The 12,534-nt window shown below is 43.4% G+C and overlaps 1 protein-coding gene across 1 annotated transcript; it reads left to right on the top strand.

Moving 5' to 3' along the window:
* Positions 1-1,170: 1,170 nt before the first annotated feature.
* On the top strand, positions 1,171-12,201 carry C922_01973 (hypothetical protein; the record flags this gene model as incomplete). Its single annotated transcript, XM_008817572.1, has 3 exons — positions 1,171-11,321; positions 11,762-11,990; positions 12,115-12,201. The coding sequence occupies 3 exons, from the start codon at positions 1,171-1,173 to the stop codon at positions 12,199-12,201; spliced, it is 10,467 nt and encodes a 3,488-aa protein (XP_008815794.1).
* Between the last annotated feature and the right edge of the window lie 333 nt (positions 12,202-12,534).

Raw genomic sequence — 12,534 nt, 5'->3', positions numbered from 1 at the left:
AAAAAAAAAAAAAACGCACAATGTTAGCACAGCAAGGTAGCAGCACAGCAAAGTGACGACACTGCAAAAAGAATAACTATTTGCCAGCCGAACGGTGAGCAAAATATGGACCAACCCTGTAGTCATAAAAATTGCGAAGCCCTTTAACACTCTGCAAAAATAATGCTTGTTCAAAGCGTTCGTTACCTTACAACAAAATATCTTATGCTTAAAAGTGTTTGATTTTTGGCAAATTTTCGTCATGCCGCTAGCCGGCTAATAAATTTCCAGACAGAATGCCTCGCATGTTTTTACGCCACTTGGTCGTTATTTTTTTGTTAAGTTTGACCAACTGAATTTTTTTTTTTTGTGTTAAACTGTATGGTTATATCTTCCCTTTTCATGCGTCTCCTCCTACATTGCATCCGTTATTTTTTTTTTTCTTTTTTTTTGTCTCAACTTTTTCTTTTTTTTTTATGTGACTGTTTTCCGCGAAAAGATTCCTCCCTTCTTTTGTGACCTCATAAAATTGTTTGCATTTAAAAAAAAAAAAGAAAAAGCGTCTAATTGTTATAAATTTTAACACAGTTCATGGGCGTATGCCTTGTGTTATCTTCCCCCTTTGTGACAATTCGAGATTTAAACGATTAGATCACTTCGATCTGGCGCCTACCTGCTTGAATTTCCACGTCGATTTACCTGAACACGAAGAGTTTCACCCAAGTGATGACGCCGTAACGGCTCAGAGAATTGTCATGCACCAAAGTGGGAAAATCCGGGGGAGGCGTCTTTCTTTTTTTTTTTTCGTTTTTAATATGCATAGTTAGAAGCCAAGTGTAAAACGGTAGCGAGGACGTCAAGGGGAATTACGGCAAGGGTACCACACGCTGCATTCTCGCTTACACAAATGTGCAGTCGTACACATCGCGAGCATCACGTATGTGCCTACGCCCTCGGCCCCAGATCTGCACATCTGCATAGAACATATCACCCTCTTATAATAATTTTAAAAGCAATATAATCCCCTTCTCTACACGTTAGACTAACCAATTGGGAATTCTCTCCTGTGGTTACTTCAGCAACTAAATGTACAAGGCCAAGTAGCACCCGCAAACGGATGTGTGTGGACCGGTCGCTATAATCCCCTTCCCCCAAAAAAGAAAACCCATAACTACAATAACTTCATCCAGAATGTTCAGAAGTATTATCCCAACTACGGTTGGCTTGAATAATTCCAAGTACGTCCATGCGAACATCGATGAGGAATACGATTTGTTCGGATCAAACGACAGCGGGGTGAAGGAAGGAAACAAAAGAAATGATGAAGGTACGTCGTCAAAACATATTCTAAATGCATCCAATTCGTACAACATAAAAATTAACCACCTGGAGAACTGCAAAACGCCGGAAGAACTAGCACTGAAAATCTTAAAATCGCAAAATTTTCAAAATAAAAGAAAATATACAAATGAAAATCATCCCCTGTGTGAAAAAAAGAAAAAAAAAAATGAACACGGAAATAATGAACGAATCATTTACTCTAAAAATGCATGTCCCCATGGGAGATATTCCTCGTCATCATCATTGGGAAGACAAACTACTCAGAGCTGCAATTTTGGGAACTTCAGATTTTATAGGGGTCCCCCTGATGGTTATATGTACAATGGTGAGAATTACTCCTCTGAGAGAAGATTGGACATGGACGTGCTTCCACTCAGGCACTCTTCCAACTTCCACGGTTTTGTGGACAACTCTAACCGGTTAAGTGGCACGTATAGGAATCAGCAAACAGGATTCTCCAACATCCACTGGTGCCACAACAGATGCCAAGAAATGAAGAGTGAACCTGCCTTCCTTACTAGTTGCAACCACATCGATCAAAGGGTAATAAACGAAGTGGACAAAATGAAGTTAGCTTATAAGTACCAGTTTACCAGGTTGAAGAAGTTCGAGAAAACTGGAATACCCCCTGGTAGGAGCAACATCTTTGGTGAACCCCCCCGCGGGGTGTCAAACGGAATGGGAGAAGCTTACAGGGGGGAAGCTTACCCGGAAGGAGCTCATGCTAACGCCATTGATGTGGAGGTGGTATATGAGCACCTGTCCCGTTACAACCCGCCAAAAGTACAGCCGACTGAGAAGGAACCCCTAAAGAAGCCCCCACTCGATGACGCAACATTGCGAGATCTCCCGCAATCACTACCTACCAAGGATGCACAAGGAAAAGGAAAACACACCTATGAGGACCCCCCATATGGTATAATCCATCATGTCAAATGTGAAGGCGATAAAAAGAGTAACCCACTTAGCGTATTAGCAGACGAAGATGAAGGGGATGAAAATGGCAATCCATCACAGGGAGGAAAACCCATTTCAGATATGCCTGACAAGAACAGCGTACGAAAAAAAAAATCTGGAGAAATAACCCAGTGGAGGGAACCCACGCAGGTGGAAAGGACCGCAGAAAGTCCCAATGAGGTGGGCAAAATGGATGACATGCAGATAAAGGAGATGGAAGCGAAATGGTTAGAGGCGCCACATGTCGAAAGTGGGCAGAAGTTGGAAGGGGGCATAGAGGCAGACGTAGAATCGGGTTCAGAATCAGGTGCAGAAGCGGACGTAGAGATGGGTGCAGATGAAGAAGCAGACGTAGAAGCGGGTGAAGAAGCGGACGTAGAGATGGGTGCAGACGAAGAAGCAGACGTAGAGGCGGGTGCAGAAGCGGACGTAGACGCGGAGAGGGAATCGCCTCAACCGGATGACCCAAACGAGGAAGCCAACAGGTGCATCAAAAACGACTTGGAGCAAAACAACCAAATGATGGTGAACCATGATTGTGACGTTTCTATTCAGCCCAGAGAGAATAACAGAAGGTGGCCCCAACTGGAACAGCACATGGACTCCTTCCTAAGTATCAACTCAAGCGACATAAACAAAAATAAAAAGATGAAACGAATAGTGACCTGTCTAGAGGGATGCCTCAAAAATGATAAGCACATGGTTTACGATGAAGGAAGTAAAGTCGAACTCGTGTTTGAAAAGATTTTTGCAAATGTGAAGGAATTTCTCAGTAAGGAGATCTGTTACAGAAGGGGTCGGAAAAGGGACATGGAGTCGTCTGTTGAAGGGGAAAGGACAGGAGAAAGCAGACATGCCCAAGGGACTGGCACCTACAGTAACGTGGAGGAAGACTACCGCACGGAGGACGAACGGGAGGAGATTTCCCAAAGCGGAAGTGACCCCCCGAAAGACGCTGGTGAAGCGGATGAGACAGTACGCGCGAAGGAAAGTGCCCCCAGAAGTAGAAGCAAGGGTAGTAGTAAAGGTCGTAGTAAGGCTGGCACAAAAAATGCACCACATACTGATCCACATAGTAGCGCACAGAATGGCGGGAAACAACACAGCGCGAACAACTCACGAATCGCCAAGCAGCCAAACGAAGCCGTCATGTGCGACCTCATATACGGACACTACAACATCTTGCTGTATGTGATTCTGCTCAATTTCGAGTGCTTCAAAAAATATGTAGACACAGAGCAACTAAACGAACAGGTCCTGATAAACCTAAAGATCAACTTTAAAAATGTTGTCCTCAAGTTATGTCACTGCGAAATCAGAAATCGAGTCATTCAGTTCTACCATGTGCATGAGACCTACCTAGTACAGCTAAACTGGGTTTATGAAAAGTGCCTCCTCTATATTTCCGATTTCTATATGTACATAGAGGAGTATGACACTATCCTGGTTAACCTTCTTGATCTGTGCACCCTCACCCTCCAAACGAATTACAATGTGCAGAACATTATTTTGAACTCATGCAATTTGTTGTTAAGGCTTTTTAGAAATAAGAGTCGAAAAAAAATGAAGAAATATGTCCTGGACGACGTTCTGTCAAATATAAACAACGTCAACTTTAGGTACAACAAATTGAACTTCCGAAATAGCCACGTGAACTCTACATACATACACCTGACTACCTTCCTGCTTATTAAAATTGCAGATTCGTTTTCTCACTATGAGGGTGATTTGAAGAGGAAATATTTTCTGGGCCACCATCCGGGAGGGGGACGCAAGGGCACATCAGCGGCGAGGAGGATCCACGACGACTCCAACAGTGAGACGGACAACGATGATGATGAGTACTATGCGGAAAAGCTCCCCAAGAAAGTGCGCAACGGAAGCAGACGCAACGATGGAAGCAGGCGAAACGATGGAAGCAGGCGAAACGATGGAAGCAGGCGAAACGATGGAAGCCGTCACAATACTGGGCACACTCGCAACGCCCGCAATGCCCGTGGAAGGGAGGACGCTGGGCAGTCTGACCAATCGCGCAGCCTAAGCATCTTCACAAGCGAGGACGAAGGTAGCAGCACCTCCAGTGGGGACCCCCCAAAAGACAGTCAAACAAAGGGAACAAAAAAAAAACGCACCACTGGTAACGAACCCCCCAGGCAGTACCAAATGAATGCAAAAGAGGGAAAAACAAAATACTCGTTAAGGAAAAGAAAAACAACAAAGGATTACCCCCACGATTATGATCATGCGAGTAGTACACATGAATACGAATCGGACAAGAAAGACAAAAGAATAGAAACAAATGTTAGTAGTAAGAAAAAAAAAAAAAAAAAACACATTTTAACAATGCAGAAAAAGGGCAACACCAAGGGTGCGAAAAACAACGGAGAAAAGAAAATCAACCAGATAATGAGCACAACCTCAGGAAGGGAAGAAGACCCGTCGGAGGAATCCCTGAACCAGTACATGATGAGGAAGAACTTCAAGAGGCTAAACAGTGTAGTCAATTATATACTAATAGAGATTATCGAAAAAACTCTCTACCAGGACAACAAAAATGCGAAAACCATTTTGCAGTCCCTCATTCTGGACCTAATAAAATGCTGCGACAATCCCCTATTCAGCATAAGTACACTGTTTGTGAAAAATTCTATTCACATATTCTTTGATGTCATTAACAAGAGACATGAAGGCAATGTAAAAGAGACTTGTCTCTTTATATTAAGATACATTTTGAAGTATACATTTAATGTATACAACTATGTGAATGACGCTTGCTTCCATTTATTGTACAATTTGAACCAGGAGCTGTGCCAGAATAAGTTTATAAAGCCGCTCTTTCGATTGGACGGTTTTAAGGAAGCCAAGGAGGGACTCGCAACCCACAGTTGCATCACGGGGGGAGAAATTTCGGGAAAAAAAAAAAAAAACACAAAGGGGAAGAAAGGGCCAAAGGAGGAGGTTGCCGAGGAAGCGGCAAAAAAGGAACTACTTAGTACCAATCGAGGCGAACGTCTCCCCGGAGAAATGATGAAACTCCTCAGGTGCTGCGACGAGATGCAAAAAAACGATCAACTTCTCCGGTGCCGACAGTGTGAATCGTTTTATCACAAGACATGCATTTACAAAGACGCGAAGAAGATGAGCACGCAGAGGGACATTCCCCAGGAGGATACCACCTGGAGGTACAACAGCCTCTGTAAAACAGGAAGAGATAACCAAACAAACAGCGAGAAAGAAAACAGCCAGTGGAACGGCGATAAAAAGCACAGTCAATGGGAAAGCCTCGACCAGGACACCACGAAACAGATCGAAAAACTTCTGCACTGTTCCAACGTAGCAGAATACAACTGTGATAACTGCAAAGTGAGAAACATCATCAAAGGCATTATAATCAGAGAGGCGCAAGGGAACGACACCTTTCTGAATAGCAAATTTAGGAAGAAGAAAGAAAAGAATAAGGGTTTCTACTGTTTTGAAAAATTTGTGAATAAACTGAAAGCCTTCGTCGTATATTACTACTACCTCATGGTACACCTCAAATGTGACAAGGTCATTGAAGGCATAGACAAAAACTGCAATCATGTGTACTCTTACATACTCATCCTGTATAATGATTTTTTGTGCGTCGATGGGGATCCAGAGGAGGGAACGACGAAGTGGATCACGGGCGAAAAGGAGGAGAAGAAGATGAAGAAGGTACTCCCTCCAATGAAGGGTACCTCTTCTCAGATAGGTGCCGCTCCCCTGAATGGGAACAAATCCACCCGCGTGAGTAAATTCACCCAGATGCTGTGCCACGAATACAGAAATGCCGACAGAAAGGACGACGAGGCCCTGACCAAGTGCACCTGCGCACACAACTTTGACATTTATATCAACATCGTATGGAGGATTCACCTCTACTTCTCCTTTTACGATTATTTCTTCGTAGCCCTCAATCAGCTCTTCTACATACTCTACGAAAACGGAAACAAGAATCTCAGGTACTACAGCATTTCCATAATCAACAATATTATAAGTGATAACTATCTGTACCTGAAGTGCAAGCACACGCAAAACATTTTGATGTCCTGCTTGACGGATAATTATCTAAAGGTCAGAGAATACACACTGTACATATATTACAACTTCTGCAAAAATTTTCTGGAGGTAGAAAATCTGTCCGATCGGTGCCAACTGATCGGCGGAATAACGAAGCATCCGCTAAGTAGTACCCACACTAAGGCTGTCGAAACGGAGTACAGTCCGACTGCTACTAACGAGGAGAAAAATGAACTCAACGAAAAGAAGGAAATAATCAATCATTACAACCGTAACCAACCCATCGATCTGAACCAATACATCACAAACGAGATTGTCGACTCCATTAGGCGTTGCTCAAAGGACATAAAAATCAGCATTCGAATTGTCAGCGTGAAGATTTTAAAATATATCGTGTATTTTAACGTCTACGCGAAGAGGTACTCTCAGGGAGGGGCAGAAGCAGCCAGCGAACAGGACCATGGCGAGGAGGAGGAGCACAAGGATCATAAGAATCACGAACAGCAGCAGGCCGATGAGCAGCACCACGCAGATGAGTACCACGTAAACGGAGAGGACCGCCGCCACACCAGCCAAAGCGACTGCATCCACGACAACCTCTCTATCATGAACGACCTGATCGAACGGTACGTGTCCACCTTCGACAACGAAACGATGAAGAGCGCCGTCCTCGAAATATTCATCGACATTTTCTTCATTAACATATTCACGCAAGCGAAGCGGAAGATGGAGAAAAGGGAAGGTACCCCAGAAGTAGAGGTAGACCCCTACCAGCATGGACAGGCCCATGGGGAGTACCCAAACGCGCAACATGGTAGAGGATACGAATCGGAAGAAAGCCAATCAGTAGTGGGCATGGAACAGGATTCCACGGTGCAAATAAGGATTGAAAAAAATATGTACACTCTCTTTATTCATCTTCTTTACGTAATGAAAAACAAGCACAACATAAACATCGTCAGTAAGATGCTTTCCCACATGGAGAAGAACGTAAGGATGTATGACGAGAGGTTGGACTCAGTTCTGTGCTTTCTGAGCGAACAAGACAAGGAGGGGATGCGAGCGGGGGGGAATCCCCACAGCGCCGCCCATAGGAGCGGTGCCTCGGGTAGCTACAAACTCGCGCCAAAAAGTGGCTACAAAAGTGGCTACAAAAATGGGTGCAAAAATGGACACAAACGTGGAGGCAATTTACCCACCCAAGGAGCCTGCTGGACAGGAAAAGGAAAAACCACGAACCATCTAATAAGCAAAAAAAATGCGGACGTTTCGATGGATGAGTCCGACGAACAAGACCCCCCCGAAGACGGAGAAACAGGCCTGGGGCAGACCAAACAACAAAGCAACCTGCTCAAAATTAAAAACAGCATATACAACATATACCTAAGCAACTCATACAAATACCTAGAAATCTTGACGAAAAAAAAGGTGAAATATGTGCTAGAAGTCTGGATCCATAATTTAATTTGTCTCTTCATTAGAAGTAGAAGAAATAGTTCCCTCGAAAAGGAGACCAAAAAAATTATAAACATATTTAACATTATAATCGAAATTATGCCGAGTCTATTTATCAGATATATGGATTTTTTTTATCCATACATTTATAACAACGATGTGTCCAAGGATGTGTGCGAGCTGTTATCATCGATTATTCCGCACTGTAAGTTGGACCTGAATTTAAAGTTCCAGTTTAAGAGGGTGCACTTCAACAACGCTTTGCTTTACCATCAGAATATTTTCATTTCGAGGTCGTACGTCCAGCTGCTCTGCACTCTACACACGTATATCTTTTCCAACTTTGTTTATTTCAAGACGTATATCCAAGAGTGCCTTATAAAGCTACACAAATACAAGTTGTGCTTCCTAATAAATAATTACGTCGTGCAGCTCAACGACTTCGTGCGCGAGTTTCAGTTTATGACTGAGGAGGAGAAACAGCGCGTGCGCGGGAAACTTTGCCGCGCCTATTCTAAGACAGCAGAGATTAACGGCCCAGAGGAGGGAAACCTACAAAAGGAAGAAAACCACCCCGACCACTTCTTCACCTGCAATCTCATCGATGTGCCCTACGAAGAATTTGTGAATCACCTAGATCAGTACAAAAAACATATCTTCGACATTTTCTGCGTGACGCACACCGATGTGCTAAATTTAGATAAACACGCGTGGCTCATTTCGGTGATGATGGAATTTATCAACATCAACAAGATTATTGTGAACGATGTGTATTCCGAAGGGGTGGACCGCCACACGCATGTCTGGGTGGGCGACACCGAAGAGACAAACAGGGAAGAGCTCAAAAGTGGAAGCAAGAAGAACCACTGCAATGGGGCGAAAGGGGGAGGATCGAACCAATACACCAGAAAGAAAGAGAAGCCAGATCCCCTCAAATCCGATGACGAAAACCAAACGAATAGTGTAAAATATATCAAACTCTCCGACATCGCAAGACGTGTGCAGATATACAGTCAAGGAATTCTCTACTTTGAGTTCATGTTCAATAAGGAGGTCGATTATATTAACAAATGGAATACTCTCAAACTGAAAAATGAAATAATTACAGAAATTGTTCAGAAAAAAATTAACACTAAGAAGATACAGAAGTTTGTCGATATATGTAACTATAAGTTTTATGATCTGTCTTTAATTGTAGTCAATCTAATTGTAGACCTGTTCTACATTTCGAATGACATAAAATACAAATGCTTTTTCCTCCTATGCTTAAGTAAAATACTCTCCAACTTTTACAACTCCCATTTTATGAATGACCTAAAATTGAGAAATGTTTTTTTTTTTTGCATAAATTCGTTCAATCCGATTTTGCAGAAGAATTTTCTATACACGCTGCTTCAGCTTATTAAGACATACGAGCAGTTTCTTAACAACAAGGATAATTTGCTCCTCGCGCAAAGTATCAAGAGGAGGAAATGCGAAAGTGAAACCCAGGGTAGGAGAATCAGTATGCTTGTGTCCCCCAAGGAGCAACAACATAGAACTACGAAAAAAGGGAAAATGACCACCAGCAGGAGAGGAAACGCTAATCATAGCAACTGCGTAAAGGGGGAGAGTAAAACCACGGAAACTATTATCCGAAATAGTGCAATGGGTAACTGCCACCGGGTAAAACTTACAAATGGGGAAGAAAACACCCTATCGGATACACCCGAAGAAGAGGGTGTAAACCAAAGTGAAGACATACACAGATTCCATTTTGACCCTACCAATATAAGTAGTCATGACGAACCAGGAAAGGGTAACCACCAAAAGGACAGAGTCAAAAGGGAGGCAACCCTGGAGGAGGAAAACACAGACGACCCACACAAAAGGAGCCACACCAAACGAGAAAAGGAAGCCAATAAAGGCATAAACAAACAAGAAGAAAATACCAACTCCATTTCGTACGAACCAAATGACACACTACTGATAAGTAATGAACAAGTCGCAGGTAGCCCCAACTTGGGGAACGAAGAGGATCGACACAATAACGATATCATACACGTCCTCCTGGTGGCCTCCCTATTTGCTCAAAAAATTATCGACATGCTGAGGGTTAACCGGTTTATATACATAGACTGCTCCACAGAAGAACTTTACTTGATTAAAAATTTAGGAATTCAGATTTTGGGAAATCTGTACAAAGAGGGATTCATCCAAGGGATGAAAATCTGCCCAAGTATTTTCTGCCTCTGTTTCACTCCAGACATGAAGTTAAAATGTAGAAGTGAAAAAATTATTAACTGCATTTTGGACAAAGAGAGTTACAATTTTGTAAACAGCTTGGCGGAGTGCCTCCATCATATGCTCTTCTACCTAATTGAAAATCACTACATGTTTAGTAATTTTGACAGGGGGGGCTTTAACCAGGAGAAAGACCGTCCAATGAGGGACACTGCCCACTTCCTAACCGCAGACACACTCCTCTTTAACAAAATGGAGCAACCCTTCTTCCAGTGCCTCCTAGATATTTACGACCGTTTAACCAATAAAAATTTAAAAATGAAATATGTCAAAACGGTACTTAAAGAAATCGAAAACGCCTGCCACCTAGTGCTGTATGATAAGGTTCGAAGCTTCATACGGGATGTGGGTTCCAAGTACAACGCCTCCACCTGGGGGGGAACACATGGAGAGGGTACCAGTAGAGACGGCTCGAGGAGAGATGGCTGCAACGTGAACGTCTCCGTTCGCATCCCCCGTGTGAAAGATATATACGCGCTCATCGTCAGGAAGTACATGCCCCAAAGTCGGTCGAGCGCCAAGAGCGGCCAGATCAGCCAGAGCGAGGATCCACGGGACAGTGGCTCGGATTCGTCTTCCCCGAAGAGGGCCATGAGAAGGACTGTAAAGGGGGCTAACAACGCGGGAAGCGGAGCATCCAACGAAGAGGACCACTTCCAACTGGAGGAAAACAAGCCGCCCAAGTCTAGCGACAAGGCAAACAGCAAAAGGATGAACAAGGACGAAGAGGCATCCAGTTGCTCCAATTCGAAATCGAGCGAAAAAATCATCGATGAAAACATTTCCGACGTAGGAACCAGCTCAGAACAGAACAGCGACGAAAAAGACGTAATCGAAAAAATAAGGAAAAAATACAACTACCTTGTGCACCACCAGATGAATGTAGACGAATTTACCTATATTAACTACTTCCTTTTTTTATATATTCAAATTCTGACTTACCTTCTCTCCTACCTAAACTTCACGACATATAACGAAATGGCACTACTAATTCATGACATCAACAAGGTGTACTATATCATTTCGTCCACTGTTAACATCAGCTCGGAGGTGGACAGCCCCAAGTGCAACAACCACAGCTACTTCCACTCCATCGATGAACGCATCCAAGAGCTCCCCCACGAAGATGAAATGAACCATGAACGCGAAAGTGAAAATTTCTCTAGGATAAATTTGAACCTTTGTAAAATCAAGTGCTTCGCCATGGTGCTGCTAAACACTTTGACTAACCACTTGGTGCGCCATTACCAGGTGGATACCTCCAGGTGGGTCGACAAAAGGGGGCGTACGTCTTGCGTAAGAGGTGCACGTGGAAGCACAACACGGGTGGGGGATGCGTAAGAGGTGCATGTAGAACTGCAACACGGGTGAGCTGCCTCCCCATGTGTCCACACTCTGAAAGCGCCACCACACTGCATAACCACCTATACGTTCAATCGCCAAAAGGTGAACGCCACGCATGAGCGGAAAACGAAAGAGGGGTTTCAAACTGCACATCCCCATAATTATTCAACCCATTTTAAAAAACACGTGAACTCCGCTCTACTGCGTAATATTCATCTCCCCTTTACCTGCGTCCGTCCCTGATTGCCCTCTCTACCCCCCTTCACACACAAATACATATATACACATACAAACATATACATAGATACACATACAAACATATACATAGATACACATACATACACACATCTCCCTCGCGCAGACTGAACGAACTGATCGAAGATGACAACGCAAAGGAAAACAAAATAGAGGAAGAAGTCAGAGAAGAGAAAAAAAACATCTTCAATTATTACGAATACATATATCATTGCATCGAAATATTTGTGGAAGACAACGCGGTCGTCATGGAAAAGCACGCTAGACGCAGTTTAAACCTGCACAACTTGGGCGCGCAAAATTTAAATAGTGACTACATAAATGGGCTTATGAATGTAAGCTCCTGGGAGGGCGAAGTGGGCCTATCGTCTGCACGTGTCACTTGCACCATCCGCGTGCAGAGGAATAATGCTTCATGGTCACATATATTCCTGCTCACCCCTCCTTACCCCCTCGTAGGATGGAAAAAACAAAAAATTCGCGCAGAAAAAAAAACATAGGGAAGTCTCAAGGCAAAGAAGATTGACCCTGAAGAAAAATCCCTAGCCGAGTCGCCACGCGTCCGTAAATCGTCCTCAACTGTGCTACTGGTGGAGAATCGTGCTGTTGCTACATATATATCTATATATCTGGCTCCATGCTTCTTCCTTGTTGAGCTGCTTTTCGCACATTGTTCGACGTATTAAGGAAAAACGAAGCGGAACAGACCCATAACGTTGTAATTGTTTTATTTATTTTTTGTATCTATTTATTTTAGTTATTTATTTTTTTTTTTTTTTTTTGAGACAGGGTCTCACTTTGTCCCCCAGGCTGGAGTGCAGTGGTGCCATCTCAGCTCACTGCAGCCTTCTGCCACCACGTTGTGAAGATTTTTCTCCA

This window comes from Plasmodium inui, assembly GCF_000524495.1.
Source record: "Plasmodium inui San Antonio 1 unplaced genomic scaffold supercont1.6, whole genome shotgun sequence".
In the NCBI taxonomy this organism is placed as follows: Eukaryota; Apicomplexa; class Aconoidasida; order Haemosporida; family Plasmodiidae; genus Plasmodium; species Plasmodium inui.
The sequence above is the reverse complement of the archived record's forward strand: the minus strand, read 5'-3'. Positions and strand labels throughout refer to the sequence as shown.